Source organism: Sipha flava, unplaced genomic scaffold (genome assembly GCF_003268045.1).
Source record: "Sipha flava isolate LNK unplaced genomic scaffold, YSA_version1 42_pilon_pilon, whole genome shotgun sequence".
In the NCBI taxonomy this organism is placed as follows: Eukaryota; Metazoa; Arthropoda; class Insecta; order Hemiptera; family Aphididae; genus Sipha; species Sipha flava.
Window position 1 is genome coordinate 419,380 of NW_020273159.1, and position 22,059 is coordinate 441,438.

General features: G+C 28.1%; 4 protein-coding genes across 5 annotated transcripts; 3 read left to right on the top strand and 1 right to left on the bottom strand.

The window, feature by feature from the left end:
- Positions 1-1,029: 1,029 nt before the first annotated feature.
- LOC112689095 (adenosine monophosphate-protein transferase Fic) lies at positions 1,030-5,442 on the top strand. Its single transcript, XM_025562611.1, has 6 exons — positions 1,030-1,297; positions 1,411-1,613; positions 1,685-1,864; positions 1,946-2,209; positions 4,011-4,264; positions 4,769-5,442. Exons 1-6 carry the CDS (start codon positions 1,030-1,032, stop codon positions 4,938-4,940), a joined length of 1,341 nt encoding a protein of 446 aa, XP_025418396.1. The 3' UTR covers positions 4,941-5,442.
- Positions 5,443-8,352: 2,910 nt separating this feature from the next.
- Positions 8,353-11,438, top strand: LOC112689096 (uncharacterized protein CG1161). 2 transcript variants are annotated; one of them, XM_025562613.1, is made up of 5 exons: positions 8,353-8,762; positions 9,554-9,654; positions 9,714-9,825; positions 9,888-10,061; positions 10,688-11,438. In XM_025562613.1, the coding sequence occupies exons 1-5, from the start codon at positions 8,709-8,711 to the stop codon at positions 10,859-10,861; spliced, it is 615 nt and encodes a 204-aa protein (XP_025418398.1). In that variant the 5' UTR covers positions 8,353-8,708; the 3' UTR covers positions 10,862-11,438. The 2 variants fall into 2 exon arrangements, with proteins under 2 accessions (XP_025418398.1, XP_025418399.1); XM_025562614.1 differs by having other exon boundaries at positions 8,356-8,762; positions 9,888-10,016.
- A 583-nt stretch (positions 11,439-12,021) lies between these two features.
- On the bottom strand, positions 12,022-13,874 carry LOC112689098 (proteasome subunit beta type-4). The gene is made up of 4 exons (XM_025562616.1): positions 13,675-13,874; positions 12,729-12,883; positions 12,229-12,647; positions 12,022-12,158 (listed from the first exon to the last, which is right to left on the bottom strand). The coding sequence occupies exons 1-4, from the start codon at positions 13,739-13,741 to the stop codon at positions 12,038-12,040; spliced, it is 762 nt and encodes a 253-aa protein (XP_025418401.1). The 5' UTR covers positions 13,742-13,874; the 3' UTR covers positions 12,022-12,037.
- Positions 13,875-14,019: 145 nt separating this feature from the next.
- On the top strand, positions 14,020-20,296 carry LOC112689097 (U1 small nuclear ribonucleoprotein 70 kDa-like). The gene is made up of 10 exons (XM_025562615.1): positions 14,020-14,518; positions 14,588-14,705; positions 14,818-14,882; positions 14,953-15,015; positions 15,080-15,161; positions 17,939-18,040; positions 18,120-18,363; positions 19,490-19,678; positions 19,739-19,821; positions 20,018-20,296. The coding sequence occupies exons 1-10, from the start codon at positions 14,375-14,377 to the stop codon at positions 20,215-20,217; spliced, it is 1,290 nt and encodes a 429-aa protein (XP_025418400.1). The 5' UTR covers positions 14,020-14,374; the 3' UTR covers positions 20,218-20,296.
- Positions 20,297-22,059: the final 1,763 nt, after the last annotated feature.

The following is a 22,059-nucleotide window of genomic DNA, read 5'->3' on the forward strand; positions in this document are numbered from 1 at the left end:
GGGGGGGGGGGTTTGAACTACTGTCAAGTTTGTCGATTCAACCTGATGCCAATGAATCTGGTGTAAAAGCTCTTAGTAATTGCTCTTTTATTCGTCTTATATCTGAGATTATTTTATTTGGTAAGAGACGTAAATAGGAAAGCAATAAAAAAATTGATACATTTCCAATTATTGTCCGGGTAATAAAGTGCAAGTAAAATTAAAATCACTATACATTATCATATTATACCCATTATTATGCCATCTGACACCGTAAAATATCGTTGAAATTATATTTTTTTATATCTTCTTATCTTCTTCTATCAATTTAATCTCACGTGCTCGGGTTATTTGTAACGGTTCAATTTTTTTCTCATTAAATTACTGTGAACGCGGTATTAAAACAATATGTAAAGTCCCATAATGAAAGTGTACATTTTATTTAAATGTAAATTCAAAATTGTACGTTTAACATAAATGTTATAAATGTTAAATATAATATTATATAAATAACTTTGTATTGTGTTCTGTAAACATTTGTGACTGTGAGTTTTTTTGTATTAGTATGACTAGATTAACCATTGACAGTTGACTTATATACATATTAATGTCTTAATGATAATAATTAAAATAACAATTAATAAATATAATATAACATTTAAATACAATGTAAATTGGAATATCAGAGATCCCTAGATCAAGTGCTTATCACTCATATTAATAGTTGATAAGATATATTGATAGTAGTTATTGTTGCGCTCATGCGTGTGCGGAGCCTGAAATTAGCTGCAGCGGAACGCTCGTGTCTAATCAGACCCATTTCATGCCGTTGTTATCTCAGCAGACGAACATTTCATATTATCACGAACAATATGCCCACGAGCGTTTCGAACAGATTTTCGCGAATTAAACTGTCCAGATGGTTAGCACCACTCCCGGGTGTACGATACGTGTCGCGGAAATCATGAGAAATACGTCAGCTGCGTACGATTCCGGGCCGCCGTGAATGCGATCGATTTTTCTAAAGATAAAAAAATTAAAAAACGAATCATGAAGTGTTTGGCCCTGAAGCTATTCCAGGCCAACGGAGCGGTACGCCAATACTATCCCCTGATCGTTATATTTGTGTTCGGGGCTTTGTCCAGCGTGTTCATCAACAAGTACTGGAACTACAATGGCGGTAGAAGCGACCAACAACACAAACATCTGATCTTACACCGACCGTTTTCTATCGTCGATTTTGATGATCACGGTCGCTACGACTCCGATCAAGATGCCCACGAACTAATCATCAGAGAGACTGAAGTGGACGTTATATGTGAGTTTATTAGTTTCTTGAATCAATCATAATTACAATGAATAGTGTCACTACTATAATTTATAAGGTTACGTACCTACTAACTTACTTTTGATTTTTTTTTTACATTATAGCTGATCAAGATAATGTTGAAGCATTGATGTCGTTGATAGCTGCCAATGAGATGAAATCAATGGGCAAGGGAGAAAAAGCTTTGAAACTCATAGAACACGGAATCGCTCTTGCTCCAAAGAATCCTGACTTATTAAATGGCTATGGAGAACTTATCGAAACACTACAAGATGACATATTAATGGCTGATCAGATGTATTTTCAGGTTTGTTAGTTAGAATACATACTATTTAATAGATACTAAAATAATTTTATAAATTTCTCTGTTTACTTTAGGCATTAATATATAGTCCGACTCATAAAGAAGCACTCGGAAATCGTAAGAGAACTCAAGTAATTGTTGACGATCTGGATTGGCAACAGCTCAAACGCATTGACGAAAAAAGAGATAAAATGTCTTCAATGCCAGATTCCAATATGGCTCTAAGAAGAGCAAAAAAAGAAGCATATTTTCAGGTGACTACAAAATGAAATTATTGATTATTATATTAGTAAGAAAAATATGTGCAACATTTAATACTTACTTTATTTTTTTAGCATATTTATCATACTGTTGGTATTGAAGGAAATAGAATGTCTTTGTCTGAAACAAGATCTATTTTAGAAACTAGAATGGCAATCGGTGGGAGGAGTATTGCTGAACATAATGAAATTATAGGTCTTGAAGCAGCGCTTAAATATATAAATGCAACATTGATAAACCGACTTGGTAGTATATCTGTTAATGATATTTTGGAAATCCATAAGCGAGTAATGGGATTTGTTGATCCTTTAGAAAGTGGAGTTTTTCGCCAAACACAAGTAAGCATTACATTTTATGATACTTGATTGTTATTGCTCCGCCGGTTTACCTTATAAAATTTATCTTCCTACCACTCTTGTTTATTATAACTCCGCAATAAATAAAATTAACAATACAATAGATATATATAATATTTCAAAATTTAATATTACAGTCAAGTCACTATAACTCGGAAAACTTGACAACTCAATTTTTTTCTTATTCTAAAAATTCTCATAACACTCAATGTATTATAAGTCTTGTTAATTCAAATATAAAATTGTGATAAATAGCTTAGTCGAAGTTTATTATTATATCTGTTATATCTGTATCTACTGTATAATAAAGAGTATACAAGTAGATAGAAACTGATTATTAGCACATGCACAATAACAGTAAATATATATTGATTAGTATGTATAGTAATGTACAATCAAATACAATTGTTAATTGTTTCAAAAAAGCTGAATTCTATTTTAATGAAGAGCAGATGGTAATATATGTTGATAATAATAACAGTGACGATGATGATGGTAGATATGATTGGTAAATTATAGCAAATATACTTAATATCGATCAACCGACTACATTTCAATCGTATATTACAATTGTTGATAATGTAGTCAGTCGACTATTATATACTTGTATTATTATGATATATATTTTTACTGATAATGAAATCATGAGTATAAAATGTGTATTATGTATATCAAATAATGATTCCCTGATGAGCCTGAAAGACTTTTAAATATAAACCAAGCAATGTCATCATTACAAACTGTTAGACAATTTGTTGAATCTGTCGAAGGCGTGAATACTACTATATTCGAAGCCATAGGAAAATTAGAAGATTTTGTGTTAACATTTAAGTACATATATTTATCATAACATTTTTTATTATAAATTTTTAAAATTATATTTCATTAGATAACTCGAAGTTTTGATTTAATTTTGATAAATTAGAGTTAGGTATCTCAAATAAAATATATCCCAAAGTGAATTTTTATCCCCCTTCAACTTAGAGTTATCGCAACTTGACTGTATTTATTTATGTATAAAATTCAAATTTTAAAATGTATTAGAATTATAAATTAAAAAGAAGGCCAGAACTTAGAAATACCTTGTAAGGTAGCTTCAAACGCTTCCCGAGACTTGTTCTCCACATAAATTCTGCCAAATACAATTCCAGAAAATTTCTATTAGTTCCACGACTCTATTTATTTCCCCAATTTTCAAAACCCCATAATCTCACGATATTTTGGATGTGTGCCCTGTGTACAGATCAACAAAATTATAGGTGTGGTTAATAGTATTATGTTTGTATCCCGCTTGATGCAAATTATTGTAAGCTTTCCAACAATCTGACATAATTATTGAGCCTGGTTTTATATATTTTTGTATTATAGGTAACAATGTTTTCTGTGGTCGATTAGGTACATTAAATGTAAAACACTGATTGGTTTCCCAACATAATCCACTGAAAATCCATTGCTGTAGCAGAATACGTCCAGCATTATTTTTTCTACTCACAAATAAACTTTCTTCTTTTTCGACAATAGCCTGGGGTCACTAATTACTTTATTATGATTATTTTCTTCTTTCTATATACATACCTCACATAGATAATTGATTAAATTAGATAAAATAGATCATCTATCATGAGTAAAACACGACAATTGTTGGAATAGTGTAATATGGCATATCAGCTATATAGCAGAGCAATAACAATACAAGTACCCATTTTATATCTAAAGTGCATAATATAAAAGACCAATAATGAGTAATAGTAATTTATTTATTTTTAATAATTAATATTCATAGGTATTTGTTGGTGGTCATGTTCCTCCTGGTCCATCTCATATTGGAACATTGATGGAAAATTTCTCAAGATGGCTTAATTCTGAAACCACCCTAAGGTTACATCCTGTTAGATATGCAGCTTTGGCACATTACAAACTAGTGCACATACATCCATTTACTGATGGTAATGGACGAACTTCACGTCTTCTTATGAACATGATTTTAATGCAAGCTGGATATCCACCAGTTATTATACCCAAAGGAGAAAGACATAAGTAAGCATAATTAATTTGATATTTAATTATTTAGTATATTTTTGCTATTCTGAACCACAAATATTATCTTGAGCTACCTAATCTATGTATATTTAACTAATTATTTACAATTTATGATATGGTATATTTTCATACAAATTATAAACTCTGGATTAGTCTCATTAGTATTTTACCTAATTTTTATTTATAATGATTGGTTATGTTATAGCCTATTGCTAATAGATTAATAGTAATATTAATATTGGAATTTAGTTTTAATCAACTTATTTAATTTTTATTGATTTCATGAATACTTTATAGACAAATTAATATAAAGTCTTACTTCAAATTAAACGTGTAAAAGAATTTCATTGATATTAGGTATTTGATGGCTTAGTATACTTTCAAAATATTTGAAGAGAAATAGGAATATTATTGCTTATTACTTATAATTAATTATAATATTTGAAGTATAATATATATAGAATTTTTTGGTATTTTTTTTTTTTTTTTTTGGTATTTCAGATATTATCGAACTTTAGAATTCGCTAATAAAGGAGACATAAGACCATTTTTGAGATTCATTGCTGAATGCACTGAAAGAACATTAAATCAATTTTTGTTGTCAACTACAACCGAATTTTCAACTGATATTCCAGAATTGGATTATGATAATATAATTATTAATGAGTCCTAATAGTACCCATAAATTGAAAAGTTCTGTATATTCTACAAACTGTATAAGTTTTGTGGATTACAAATCAATTATTTTGGACTTAAGTAATTGTTGTGCAATATATAAGTGTATAATGCTACAGAGGTAAAGTCTGATAGGACAAAAAATCTTCTTATACTTGAAGTATCTGATATATAGAAGAATTACACTTATTTCAACTTTTATATGTATAAAATAAATAAATTAAGAAGTATAAGACAAAATTTATGTGCTGAATATTAAGTTGAGTTTCACTACTTTTAAGTAAAATTGTTTAAACATTCTTATTCTCATTTTTAATTATTATTTCCTATTATAAGTAATTGTTTGACATATTTTTATGATTCTAAAAGAAAGATAGCAAAGTGTATTTGACAGAACCATCTTAAAGACTAAATATTTTGAAAATAACAAATTACAAGAAAATAAGAACAAAAATAAAACAGTGAGTTTATAAATGTCTGTTAGTTAGAATGAATTTTTATTTCTTTATACTATGAAAATTAAACAATATATTACTAATATTTTAACTTCACTGAAAAAAAAAGGACTAAAATGTTTCCAAGTAATTTTTTTAAATTTTCATTCATTTATAGATTTTCGTAATCATTTATCTTTTTATTTATTTATTTATTTAATGTCCTTGTTATAGATTATATTGACAAAATATTAGAATAATTGAACAATATATAAATATTAATTTCAATTAAAAAGTACTGCAACTATGAATTTTCTTTTATACATTTATATTAAATGTATTCCATTTTATGTAGCATTATTTCTGCATTTCATTCTAATTTATAAAACCGTTTAAGTAAAAGCTCAGAAAACCATAAAGATTTTAAGTTGAAAATATTTAATTTATTGAATAAAATAATAAACACTTACTTGAACAGTTAGACTAATAAAACACTTAACTTCTATCATGGCTGTTATGTCTTATATTAATTGTATATTACTCATATATAGTTTTAGATTTATAACCTATTCTTATAATATATTGCCTGTGATACAATTTTTATGTTAACTGTTACCTATAATTCCATATAATAACATGTAATATATATTTTATTGTTGACTAGTGTTTAAGTATTAAGTATTATTGTAACCTAATCAAACTTTTTCTTTGAACTATTAAAAAATTATGTTCTGAATAGTTTAAAAAAGAAATATATATATATTATTTATTTATTTGAGTCTTACTTTTATAAGAAAATAACCAATCTAAATCAATCAACTTTCATAAGCACTATTGCTCTATTATTACTCTTACTATTCAAATGAACAAGTATTTAATATAATATATAATAAAAAGCAAGCAACTAATAGCTAACCTTACCTCTTCATCAAGACCTTGGTGACTTTCAATTTAGTTTTACTGTTTAAATGTTTTATTGATAAATATGAATCACTAAAATTTGAATACTGAAATTTATATTTTAAGTTGAAAATATAATTAAATAAATGTATTACATATGTAAATTACACTGACAAGACTGAGGAAAATTATCTATTCATTTTTTTTTATAGCTATATTTTATTTTTTTTGTCATAATTAAAAAAAAATAGATTTTAAATAATATTTAAAACTATTCTTCAGCCTTCATGAACTGTGTATAATGTGCGTCTTTGTCAGTAATTAATTTTAAATCTGAAACTTTTGAAACAAATTTATTCATTAAATGTACGAGTATTAAGAAGATAAAAAAAAGAAAAGATGATACAATTTCTATTTTGAAGTTTATATATATTTAACATTTAGGTTTTTGATAGATTCTAATAGAATGTTGTATAATATGCCCGATAAAATAGAAATATGCGTAAATATACCAAATATACAAAAATATGCCAAATATGCAAAATAAGATTTCACATATATAACCGTCATACCTTGAAATGGATTTCTATGTCATCTAGCATTAAATAGAACTTTGAAGGTTGATATGTAAATGCATTAACTTACGAGTCCTGGTTATTAATCTTAAATTAATTGACTCAAAAGCTTGAAAAATGTTTAGATTAAAGATTTTGGCAGAGCCCCAAAGTTGGATGCCATAAGTCATAACTGGGCGAATAATTTGTTTGTATATAAGTAATTTGTTAGAGAGAGAGAGATGTTGGATCTGAGAAGATGTCTAAATTTATATAATATGAGGTTTAAGGATTTTCTCTTGATTTTTATATGTAACCCCAAGATTAGCCTTTTGTCGAGATAAACATCTAAATATTTGACTGCATCTACCTTAGGAATTATTTTTTCGTTTAGAAATACTGGAGGACTGCTATTGTGGCGCAGACTAAAGATGTTATTATTTGCTTTATTTTCATTCATTTTTATGCTCCTTAATCTGAACCAGTGTTGCAATTTAAGTAGGTGATTTTGAAGGTTTTTTGTTGCTATGTTGATGTCAAGATTTGAGAAAATTACATCAATATCGTCAGCAAAGGGTTAAGTTAGACCAACTTATAAATAATACAACTTATAAAAGAACATTAGATCTATTAATGAAGTGATATAAAATTAATTAAATTAATAATACAATAATATATTATATTATATTATATTATATTAGGTACATTATAAATTATATGTATATATAATATATTAGTTATTAATTATTTTTTCCCAAATCAATCAATCATGTATAACTGTTAAGCATTATTAAAGGGGTACCTTAAATTAATAACCTCAAGTGTTACCTAAGTTTTTCTTAAAATAAAAATATTCAAAGTGTCATTTATAGATACAATACTAAAACTTAAGATTTATTTGGATATTCCTTAGTAAAATATCTTAAATATTATTTATAAATACAAATTACTGTCTTAGTTCGCATTTTACTAAGATTTTCTAAGTATCATATGTAAATTGTCTAATGTACCTAATTGATATATTTTTAATACTTGAGAGCAGGGCCGCATTTAGGGGGGTGATCACTGGCTACAACTGCCCCGGGCGCCAGTTTTTTGGGGACGCCAAAATTTTGTGGTTGGAAATTTACTCACTCGTGAATTATTGAACTGGTATGTATATGGATAATCAAAATGGTTTTGGGTTTTGATGTTCGTATCCAACACTACTTCTACTTGCGCTGAGGATTGTGGATGGTTCTCGTGTTCAATATTTTTCAATACATTTAAAATCAATTGATCATTTGGTTATAATACCTGTACATTTTTTTATTTTTTTTTCTATACACTCCCATATAATATTGTTGTTGGCAAGATTTTTTTGTTTTCTATACATTTAGTCTTTATAAACAATTTTTAAGCCTTTTTTTTGAGATATTTTTTTTCCCGCGCGGTACATATGTTGCAAGTTGATTTTACGTCTTATCACGATGTCATCACCATACTATTATTGTTTTTGTTGTTGTAATGCGTGTACACAATATTATCACAGATAACGCGAGACATCCGCCCCCCGACCACGATACGACGCGATATCCTGGCAGGCCCCGTCGCATACGGGTCGTATACTGGATCTTCAGGAGCTCGAACGTCGACTACGATTCCAAAACCGACGCAGGGTTCTCTGGTCCGTTTCCATTTCCGTCGTTGCCCCCCGGTATTCGGGATACACTGCCGACGACATACGCGTCGCGTTCACCCCGTGCCGACCGAACGGCAATCGCAACAATATCCATCAGTCCACTGTTGCGCGTCGCCATCGTTTCTCCGCGTCCAGCCGTCGTGCCGAACCGCCCCCGCGGTGTGTCCCGTTTCGATCACCAGCTGCCGTCGCCCGAAATGCTCGCGTTGCCCGTTCTGATGGGCGTTCTGTCGTTGTCCGCCTCGTCCAAGGTAAGTGTGCGTGCGATTGCACATTGTCTCCGACATGACCGTTTAAACATGCCCGGTCGCAGACGCTACGACGTTCGACGCGTTCCACATCCGTGTGAATCACGGGCGTGTGAACCTCTCCGTGGGACGGTTACCAGCGGTCCCCTCGTGTTGTTCGGTACACGTTTTCAGTCATGCGTACGTCCTGTCGTTCTCCGTTGAATCAATGGCATTAAACCTTACGTGTACACCGAAAACTGCTGCTGACCACACCTATTATAAGCTGTGTTCTACTGTACGTCGGTTGTTTAAGAATCAATCCAAACCAATGTCACAGTTTACACAACATTTTGGAATGTTCTGTTCAATCTGTTAGCTTTTTATCTAATATTGTTACGAAAAATAATATTTTATTCTTTCATTTCTTCTTTTTAAATTTCCATTTTCCCTTATCTTATATCATGGATAAAGATTAACTTTTTTTCTATGCAATTTCCAATTTAAATGATTCCCCCTAAACCTTAATTAAAATAGGTTATGCTATTCAGATCCTTTCCATTTTGATCAATATTTATAAAAGGATTATTTACTTTTGATATTGTACGAGTAAATCTTTAATTTAATTTAATACTAAAAAACTTATTACCTTAAATATCAGTTTCTAAGTCTTAATATATTTTTCTAATTTTAATTATTGAACACGAGACTATGATGTCATTGAATAATTTAAAATATACATAGAATTAGTGGCTAAAAAATGATTGATGTGTAAGATATATTATTTATACCTATTAATTCCATTCCATTTCCAGGCTGAATCATATGAAGATGCTCGTTGCAAGTGTGTTTGTACCATAGTAAACGGTACAGAAATGTATTATAAATTGTATATAGCCAATGTTCTTCCCAGCAAGTGAGTCAACATATTTTTAAATAGTATGACATTATCAACCTGTTGAATTTTATTTTCAGTGACTGTAATGGAGTAAGTCTACCTATAGTTGGAGAGGTTAATAATACAAAAAAAGAATTATGTCCTCGGTGCACTTGTACTTACGAGAGTAGAAACACTACTACAATGAAGGTAACAACTGATTTATGTTAAATATTAGTTGAATGCTATATTCAGTTTCAAAAACTATATAGGTGGTTGTGTTGATTGTGCTATGCGTAATATCATTGTTAGTGATGTACATGTTTTTCCTGTTGTGCCTGGAGCCGATGATCAGAAGACGCAAGCTAGTTGGCGCCTATGTAGAGCACACCAACGAAGAGGTATGTTCTTTATTGGAACCGACCATGTCCGATAGCGGTAGTTTTGTAAGTCCAACAAATTCTCTTCCAATTTGTCTTTAAAAGAATATTACAATGCATAATAGCAGTTTTCCTAACGTTCCATGATTTAATGAAAGTATGAAAAGTATTTCGACAGTTATATATTTTAACTAAAAATTGCAAATTATAACAAAAGTGCATCAAAAAATAAGGTTAAAACAGTTAATAAACATATAGTTGGACGTTTTTGCTGATTTTTGTTTTGCTTGTTTACTGTTATTTTTTATTTTTATACATTTTATTGCCATAACCTATGCCTTGCTTGTTTAATAAGAATTACAGTTCACCACAATCTATTACAAGATAATATATTACTCGTCATTTTAATACTGGTGCTTACTGTTTAAGTTCACCTCTGAATAATTCCATTGCATAATGTTGGCTCTAACTGTTTGATTAAGATTTATTTAAAATTGTAAAACATACAAACGTATCAATTTAGAATTGCACCTGTGTGACTAGTATTGGGATCAAAATATTAATGTGTATTTGTATTTGTTTAGATTTTAGTAATTAATATTGCATGCCGTTCATATCAAATTTTTCATTTTAATAATCATATACCCATTTATTAACATAAAAATTTTGTTATAAAATGAATTAAAATATAGGATGATCTTCCACCTGCAGTATCGTTAGACGCAAGATCAGGAAGTGATCCAATGGTTTCAGTTGCTGCCGGCAGTAATGTACTTAATAGATTTGGACACCAACAGGACAAATGGAAGAAACAGGTCAAAGAACAAAGAAAAAATATATATGATCGACATACCATTCTCAATTGAATATGTTTATTAGATAGTTATTCTTATTGTAAATTATTGTTATAATTTTTCCTATGTATAAAATTTGATAAAAGCTTTGTATACTGCGTTTATCATCAACTACATTGAATGGTTCAACTGCAAATATTTGTGCGTAACCTATCATTTGTTTTAGAGACAAAATAATAATTCTCTTTAATATTTATTCTTATACTTTTACTTAACGTTAAATTCATTTATTAAATTATATTTTTATAAAAACTCCTATCATAATAATTTCCATCTCTTTAGGATCAAATAAATGTTAATACTTAGTGCCATGATAAAGTTAATGGGTCTTATTGGATTACACTCTATTGACTACTAACGTCAATATTGTACAAACCACCACTAAAAGTTTATATATATCTTACTTTAATTCTTAATGTATTACAATAGTTTTCAAAAAAAATTGTATGTACCCATCCATTGATTATAATAGTATACTATGAATGATAGAACTTATTTTAACTTACTATAGTAAGTTAAGTCCCTAATTTATATATTATAAGTTTATCAGAATAAAATTGTACACTCAACGCAGTGCAATATGTTTTAATGTTCTTTTGTAGTTTTCTACTTTTTCATTATATGATATATTTATTAATTACACTTTGGGTCAATACTGAGATTTGTAAAAACGTGTTATGATAATAATAAATGAAATAATTAGTATAACACATATTTACTTTGATTTTTAGTTTGAGGGTAAATACACATTTGACATTTAAAAATTGTTTCTTATTTTAAAATGTCTTAATGGAAAAAAAAAATATATATATATATTTTCTTTTAATCAAATGATTTAGTCGGAAATAAGTGCAATTTAAACAAGGTATCCTAGTAAATTATTTGAATTAAATGAGATCATTTAATATACAGCAAATGCAATTTGTAGGGTTTCTAGAATTTTTGGGTATTAATAAAATATCTAGTTATTTTTATTTCAATTTAAATGGTAAATATTAGACCAAATATTATTTTATTTCGCAGTGACGTTTTTCAAAACTATTATTTTTAATTACAACAAACAAAAATTTTAGATATTTTCTATTAGACGTATTTATAAGTTAAAAAAATTTATTTTCCACATAAACCTAATAATTATTTGAAAATAGTGTAAAGACAAATTATACATTAAATAAATTTTTCAATAATTTATTCGTATCCTTGCACAAGCTTAGCAACTTCCCACGTTGGCTTCAATGCAAGATCCAGTACTTCTACGGAGTCTTTGGTAACAACACCAATTTGATACTTGTCATGACTTCTAGCATCTCTGTAAATTTTTAAAATTATAAAAATAACCACTAAACTTTTAATTTACCATGAAATAAACTTTTAAATACCTGTAATATAACACTTCCATACACTTCTTTAGTAAATCAACTGCTTCTTCTTTAGTTAATTTAGAATTAGACTTTTCACGTTTTTCTTCAATACCTTTCCGCAATAATGGTAATGCAAGATATGCACCGTAACCACAAGCAATTTGCTCATCAACAAATGCAGTTCCCAATTTATCAATTTGACCCAAAAATGGTTCATCATTTTGGATTCCAGCTACTAAAAATGTAGACCAAAGAGGCTTCATCTTGGTTCTGCGGTTATATAAGACACGGGACAGCCAAGTGTATAAAGCTTTTGGTTTCATAGAAATACCATCGTTAAGACTTATTTCAGTCCTAACTTTTTCTTCAACCGCATCTCGTATGAATTGAAAGTCAGAATATTCACCAGACGCTGCTACAATAATGTTTTTATTCACCTATTGATGTAATATGGACCAATTAATAAAAACCAATGAATAGAAATTTAAAACCAAGTAGTTGGAATTATAACTCCTTACTGTTAATATTCTGGGATTGTTCTGGAAACACGCCATTGAACCATATGAAGTCAGGGTATCAGCAGCTAAAGCTACACCATTATCAAATACAACACCAAGAACAGAAGTAGTAGTCGTTATTGGAGTCCATCCATGTTGCACACTGTCATTTTGGGCTATAAAGAAAAAAAGTTATAACTCATAAATACTTTAATTTAATTAAAAAAAATAGCTAAGAAAAACAATTGTCATTAATAATATATAATTTGTTTTAAAAAGGACATTCAATTTCAGTATTATTAATTATTTAAATTATTTATATTTATATTTATATTTAATATTAATATTTAAAAATAAAATGATAATACATTAATTTAAAATGTTATTTTTTTATAATACTGAATAGCCAATAAATAGAAAAATATATTTAAGAAATATATGCAAGATTAAAGTATGAACCAATTTTAAATAGATGATTAAAACAATTTTCTCTATCAAAATAATATTGATATACTTCATAAATGAAAAGTCATCACCTTTATAAACTAATTAAAATGGGCTCCAGAAAATGATCTATTCAAAGAAGAAGCTCAATGACTATTAAATCTTAATAATATATTGAGTTCAATACATGATATAGTTTTTTAGCCGGATTTGAGAAAAAATAATTACATCTTTAATTGGGAGAACTACAAAATCAACATTCTTTGTCGTGTGGTTTAAAGTCTTCAATCAATAATTATGATATAATATACTAACCTATGGAGCAGATACTTAAATTAACAAAATTAATTAATTCTAAATGACCATCAGAACTATGTTATACGAGCATTACTGCGTGTAATACATAAACCATAAGTAATGGTTCAATAAAAATATGCAAACAATACCCATCTCTATTAGACGCAAATAGGTACGTAGAAATTAGGAACAAATGATCGAATGAACAAAAATCACGAAAACAAACCTGAACGACCGATATCAGGAACACTCTTGAAGTTACCAGGGATCCAGTTATGCTGTTTCATTTCCATCGTGAACAGTCGTCGAGAGAATTGAAATATAGTAGAAGTAGAAGACGGATTCGAACTTAAAAATCAACGACTGCTAAATAAGATAGCTATGTTTAAAGATTTTTAAATCGAACAAAATATGTGATTAATCATTACGTTGATAATATCATACATAACCTCAAACAAGGCGTTATCATTGTCCTGACCGTTCAAATTTCGTCGGAGTCCGTGCCACACTGTTAGGCTGCTACGCTGTGCGTTGCCAATGTTCTCACTCGAGTCCCACGCATTTTTTCGTCAGTGTTACGTTAGTATAGAATATTGTCGAATGTTTTGATGCAAATAGTTCAAAAATTCGACTTCAGCGGCATTTCACGTCGGTAAAACTTCTGTAGCTTACGCATCGGAACCGAATACAAAAAGAGCGAATCTACCGCCATCACTGGATTGGCAGCGCGCGCGAAATTCGATTTTCTATTCCATGCCCATCTGATAGCATCGGATAAAAATGGTCGACGAGTCCCGCGGACCTTGTTATTTTTGCTGCAGTAAAATCCAACAACAATTTTGTTGATCCGCGCCGTTCAACATCGTGTAGTTGCTCTCGATTAACGAGCTCGTGCGGATGTCCGAAGATCCACCAAACTAGACGAGATGACGCAATTCCTGCCGCCTAATTTATTGGCGCTTTTTGCGCCGAGGGATCCAATCCCTTACCTGCCCCCAGTCGCAAAACTACCGCATGAGAAGAAAACCCGTGGCTATCTGGGCGTGGGAAATTTCATGAACCTTTTCGAAGTGAGTACATTTTATAGTTGAAATTTAAGTATGAAGAGTTAATCTAATGGCCACCTGTTTTTTCTGTAGGATCCTGAAGACACTCCTCCTCCAACTAAAATAGAAACGCGAGAAGAGCGGTTGGAGCGTCGACGTAGAGAAAAAGCTGAACAAGTTGCATACAAATTAGAACAAGAAATTGCTCTATGTAAGTATTATCATGTCTTTGTGGTAACTATGACCATGCTCATTGAACGACTCATTTGTTGTTCTAAACACTACTTACTGGAATTTTAAATATATTGTTTTTTGATTTTTAGGGGAACCTCACTCTGTGGCAAATGCAACAACAGATCCTTTTAAAACTTTATTTGTTGCCAGAATCGTAAGTAATTTTTTGTATAATTTTATTTTATAAATATTAATATTTTTATTTGTATTATTATTTGTATTAGAATTATGATACTTCCGAATCAAAACTTAGAAGAGAGTTTGAACTTCATGGTCCTATTAAAAAAGTAAATTTTATATTTAATTTAAAAATGTTCCATATTTTCATGTCAATGTTATTCATTTTAATAGATTGTTGTCATACATAATAAGATTGATGGTAAACCAAGAGGGTATGCTTTCATTGAGTACGAATATGAACGTGATATGCATTGTAAGTAATTAATATTTAGATCTATTATTATTCAAAAATAGACCGAGTGATCTCAAATGGCGAATGTTGAGGTCAAAACGAGCTAATCTGTTTTACTGACCCATTTAAATTATGCATATAATTTATTTAAGTTTCTCAGCTTACAATTTTATTTTATAAGATTTTTTTTTATATTCATAGTTTAAAAGTTAATGCAATTAAATTAAGGTTGCCATTCATCCTGATTTTGCAAAGAAAATCATTTTTATATTAAAATCATAGCTTTAAATCTATGACTTGTACAGCAAGTCTTATTTGCCAATTATTTAAAGAAAAAAAAGTTTACTTGTGCTAAAACAAAAATCTTTGATCTAGTAGTAAATATTGTAGTCCCCTTCACTATGGAGAATACTATTGAATGTTTAAAAAAAAGCTAATTATTTTTCTATGCTCTTTGATGCCTCAAATGACCGTGAAATTAGTATCTGTAATTGTAAAATTCTTTAATTCAGAAAATAAAGTTAAAAATGATATTTTGGACTCTTCAAACCTATCCAGAGAAATGGCAGTAATAATTCACAACAAAATTGTAAGTGTTTTGAAAAAATTTAAACTCGATGAAAGAATAATAAGCTTCTCAGGAGAAAATGTTATCACACATTTTGGGGGTATTGCAAAAAAAGGCCAAAATAATATATTTTTAAAATTAAAAATATATTTAAGTGTAATATTTTGGAATAAGGTTGCTGTGCACACATAATACATAAAAGTATTTAGTATGCTACAAATAGTCTTGATATTGAAATAATAGTTTCGGAGAGAATATTTTCATTGATGAATAGTTGTTGAACAAATTCACGAGGTAATTTATGCATCATAAGTGTAGAAACTTCTTTAGTCATTAAGACAAATTTGGAAAATAAACCCTACCAAAAATTTTATGAAGAAATTTCAAAAAAATAATGATCTATTCATTCAAGTTCATAAATCTGCAAAATATTCATCCACAAATCAAAAATCAGAAACAGAAGTTTCTGGATCTCAAATATCAAAAGATTCAAAAAATGAACAGTTTGATGATAATTGATGATGTATACATTAACAAAAAGCATTAATAAATAAGTAAGATTTTTGTGAATATTGATATAAAATACCTTTTAATTTAAGAATTATAAATTATATTTATACGTAAGAAAACAATAATTATGTTCTTAATACTATAGTATAATTCTACATTTGTTGTATTACTAATTTTTGAATTTTTAACTAATTAGCATTTTAAAAATATTAAATAACGTTGGTCTAAAAAAAAGTATTAATAAAAATTCCGACAAATGTGATGAGGGGGAGAGTATTATGGTGTTCCGACTTGTAATTTTTTATAAATGGCAACCCTACATTAAATACATGGTTTTTTATGACTAGTTACTGTTTGGAAGTAAATAAAAATATCTATATTACTTACAATGGTAGGAACTCTTAATCAAACTTAATTATAAAAAATTGTTATAAAATTTAAAATTAAAGCTGTGAACATAGGTTAAATTTGCAAAATTCAGATGGACTGGTAAAACTGATAACTCAACAAATTCATCCACTACATCAATATTCGTAAACTGTAAGGATTATTCTACAAATATTCAAGATCTGAATACTCGCCAGTTTGGAAAATATTTTTAAAATTCTTGGTTTCAAATAACCCTTGCGCGTAATTTTATTAAACCTGATCTTAAAAATTAAAAAAAAAAAAAAAAAAACATTCTGGTACAGTTTAATAATTGTATTTTGTTCTTGATGCAGTGAACTGTGAAGAGCTCGCTGATTGGAGCTTCTTTAATGAATAATGACCCTGTGATTATACGTAGACGACTTTGTTGATAATAGGTTTGTATGTGTGGTAAGCCCAACATACAAATAACAAAATAGTTTAACCCATCATTAAGTTTTCCAATAATTTTCTTGGGTACGATTTATTCTTAAATGTACATTATTTATTTATATAACCCATACTTACGGTTGAACAAGTGTTTTTTTTTAAAAAAAATTTTTTTTTAATTCTTGAGTCTTCTATACTTAAAAAATTAACAAAATTTAAATGACATCTATTTTTTTGTATACAAAACTAAAAAAAAAACTACAATATGTCAACTTGGGGCCATTACAGAATATGGTAATCTGTAATGTCGTTTGTTTAAATAATAGTATAATATTTTATATTTTATTTTATTTTATTTTTCCGAGCATGATATATGCAAAGGTAAGATTATGTGAAATTGGTGGAAGAAAACATGATATTTTATATTTCATTTACATATTCTTTTTATCTTATTTAATTATACTGGGTAATTTAATAAATATGCGCCCATTATGTAAGTATTGGCGTCCCAGGTAAAGTAAAAAAATTCTATTAATCGTCTCAATTTTGGAGTCACTTGGCATTACAAACTGCGCTAAAAAAAACAAATCTGGGAATAGCAAATAAGTATAATTGGTAGGTACTTAATCATTTGATTATAATATCTTATTATTTTGAGGTATTAAGTTTTAATTTTTTGAGGTTGGTAAGTCCTGGTTTCAGATTTATTTTAAATTTGTTTCAATATATTTCAATAGTTGAAATAAATCTGTTCTATTTTATCAACACATCAGTACTAATAATTACTATTCAAAAAGATCAATTACTAGTAGTCATTTTCATTTGAATTGGGATGGGTATTCAATTTTTCTTATGGACAACAAATTTTTTACTTACAATCTTAGTTCAGTCTAATTGTTTTCCCCAATAATATTTATTATAGCTGCTTATAAACATGCTGATGGAAAAAAAATTGATGGGCGCAGAGTGTTGGTCGATGTCGAGAGAGCACGTACTGTCAAAGGGTGGCTTCCAAGAAGATTAGGTAAATTTATTTATTTTCACTTGATTAATATAGTTTAATAATAATGAATTATTTACTAAATTGGTATTTTTTATTTTAGGTGGTGGATTAGGGGGTACAAGACGTGGAGGACCAGAAGTCAATTTGAAACATTCAGGTAGGGAAGATAATGAACGTGAAAGAGAAAGGTATGCTCGTGAAATGGCTGGTAATCGTTCTGGCCGTAGTGTTACTTTGGAAAGAGATCGAGAACGTGATTATCGTGATCGAGATAGAGATCGAGATCGAGAGGCAAGGCGCCCTCGTAGTAGAGATCGCGAAAGAAAACGCCATCGTTCAAAGTCGTATGTATTAAATATGTTATAGGCATTTACTAATACAGTTGAATCTGCTTAATGGGGATACACAGGATGATGAATTATGTTTCCCCATTATCAAACTATACCAATAAACTGATTTTAAAAAACAAAAAATTTAAAAAATTATTTAAGTGCATTATTATAACTTTATTATAAGAAACATACATACTCAAGTTGTAATTTATTTAAAAATTATTATTTCTTATATACATTATGATGTCATAATTTTATTATTTGTATTTGTTTATTATAAATTAATTGATTAACCTAATATTTTTTGCAAAAAAAAAACCCCACATAACTCATTCTTTGTTTGGCTATAGAAAATCATCCATTCTTCTTTCTTATACTTTATTATAACTTTGACTATTGACAAATTTTATATGCGGACTAGTTAACTTAACTATCTTCACGGATATGTGGTTGTAGGAGATAAAGAAATTATTAGCAAAAGTAAAATATATAGGTAATTATTATTATATAAAATCTGATAGACAGATATTAGACAATTACAGTTACGATAAGAAAATAGGTATGTATAAATTGTTGTATGTTCCTTATTACAGATGAATTGTCCCCAATAAACAATGTTAAATTGCCTAAAACTTATACATTCGTTTAGGATTCTGCTTGTTTGTTCCCATTAATCGGACTCAACTGTATATATATTATTAATTAATAAGTTTTTAACTATAAAGTCAAATATATATTAAAAAATTAATTTTAATTTTTATCTATTATAAACATAATATTATATTAACTAATTTTTATTGAACAATGTTCAAATTCTAATAACTTAAATTGATTTCAAAAGTTTAAAAAGATATTAAGTATAAATTAATAAATAAATTATTATTTATGATAATTATTTTGTTTCTATTTAAATATACTTAAATAATTGTTAATAAACTATATCTTTTAACATATTTTATGATAAAAGCAAAAATATTACTTATTAAATCATATTTATATAGTTTCTAAGCTATAAAACTAAAAAATATTTAAACATGTTTTATCTTCTAATTAAATCAATCTATAATACTATATTTTATTTATTTTTAATATTATATTTTAAACTTTCTAAACTTTAAACATATGAAATATATTTTAGACGTTCACGAGAACGTAAGAGGCGTCGTAGCAGAGATCGTGTTAGAGATCTAGAATATGATGAAGTTGATGAAGTTCCTAAGTCCAGAGATAAAGATCGTGATCGTGAAAGAAAACGAAAGCGTAGTCGCTCTAGGGACCGCGAGCGTAAGAAGGATCGTAAAGATAGAGACCATCATAGACATGACAAGTAATGTTAATTAACTTTTTTGTTTGTTTTTAAAACTTTTAACTATTACATATGTTACAGAAGTAAAGATCGTCGTGATAAACATGACAAAGACAATTCTGAACGTGATGAAAAAGTTCACATTAAACAAGAGCCTGTTGATGGTTAGTATTTTATCTAAATTATTTATTTTAAATAATGTTTTATCATTAATATTATTTTTAATATAAATTATATAATTTCTTAAACTATTATTTGATTAAATTAAAATAATATTCAATAACCTATAATAACTTATGATGAAAGTTCACATTTTGTATGTGTGTGTAATGTTATGCATTTATATATTTTATTTTTTAGATTATGATAATTATGACAATTATAACGAGTACGATAATTACAATAGTGCTCATGAAGAATATGATCCAGATATGGTTAAGAAGGAAGAACCTGATGAAGATAATGCTAATGGCAGCCGTTATAGTAGCTCTTATTATACAAAACCAGAGCGTGGTGAAGATTTCAACGAAAATGGACAAACAGATAATTATGATGAATGATTTTATAATTTTTTTGGTACTGATTAAACACTCTTTTTTTGCACTTTAGGTTATAAATATTACGATTTTCATAACTGTATATTAATATATATTATGAAATATATTAGACAAACATTTAATGGTAAATATAAAATGGACATTTTTTTCAATTAGTGAATATTTTTAACATAAATTTTGAAATAATGATATTGTAAAAATACGAAGAAAAAATAGAATTCAGTAAATGTTTTGTTTTAATTAAAAATTAAGTATGTTTCTTTTCCTTTTTACTAAACCTACAAATCCAATTTTTCCAATTCAAAACTGCTTCATGAACATTGCATTTATGTGATCACTAATGAAAATTTAACTATCAGTTATTACATTACAGCTGATAGATGAAAAATTATTGTACTGTAAATAATCTGCATTATGTTCAGAGTAATCTAAGTGAAAATGATCATTATAAATAAGATCAATTTAGGTAAAACTATTTGGATTTTTATAGTTTGGATAGTATTTATAGTTTAATATCAACACTTGTTTAATTTATAATTTATTAGTTTAGCAATTAATTAGTAGCTTAATAAATTTTATTAATTACAAATAACTAAAGACCAATTGAAAAGTTGTTTTATTATGTTGGAATATTACAAATTATTAAATTATTGTAGTTTTTCATGGTATTTAATTTAAGTGGATTATTTAATTGTGAAGAATAATCTATTGGTGCTACAAAAATTTTAGCTCAAATTGAAATCTAAAGTTCAACATTTTTTCAATAAAAGGTTTAAATTCTAATCTATAAGTCCTTACTCAGGTCACTATGGACTTATGGCAATCAAATATGGGGGGCTGCTAAACCATCAAACACCCGTACAATCCAAGCATTCCAATCAATATGCCTTCGCCTAGTTACATCTGCACCCTGATATTTAACCAACAATAACCTCCACAAAGATCTTAAAATCCAAAATCTTAACCAAATCTCTAAATTATCAACGAAAACACTCCCTAATAACCTGCACCATAGACTTAAAAGGCAATAGTGTAGAAATCTTCTATAGTAAGAGAGCTTAATAAGTGCTGGAGGTCGTAACCAGGTAACACCTTCAAACCAAAAAAAAAAAAAAATTATATATATATTATTATTTATTTTTTTTTTTTTCTCTTTTCCATTCATCAACGTTATTCTGTCATTTTATAGGGTGTTACCATTGGGTATCCTCCCTAATCCCATGAATCATGTTATCTGTTATTTTTATTTTTACTGTCACTTATCAAACCTACTTATACAAAAAATTATATGTATAGATTGTAGATTTCTTCAATAAAATAAAAAAAAAAGGTTTAAATTATAATTGGCAGAATTTGTTATTCTGTTTTAATAGATTTTTAGTCAATTATTGATATCTATGGTTTATTCATCCAACTTTTAACCATGACATTTATTAAATGAAATGACTAATACTATATAAGTATATATATAATTTTTTAGTTGTAACATAGATTGAATTGATGAAAGAGCCACTTATTTATTATAATATTATGTGAATTATAAAAATGTGATGTGTGGAACTTTGAAATATTTTATTCATCATTTGACATATAACAGCAACTGGGAGGTACTGAAATCAACTTGTAGGTATATTTTCTTAAATTAATGGTGTCTTACAATGTCTATGACAAAATAAAAGATTCTGCAAAAACTTGGAAACAATTCCAAGTACAGTGACTGCTACTCAGTATTAACAATCAATAAAATATTATTTTGTGACATAACATTAAATTCAAGCATTAGTGTTATACATGTTGTATCCCATCATTTTTGTTGATTTTTTTTTTTTTCATATTCATAGATAC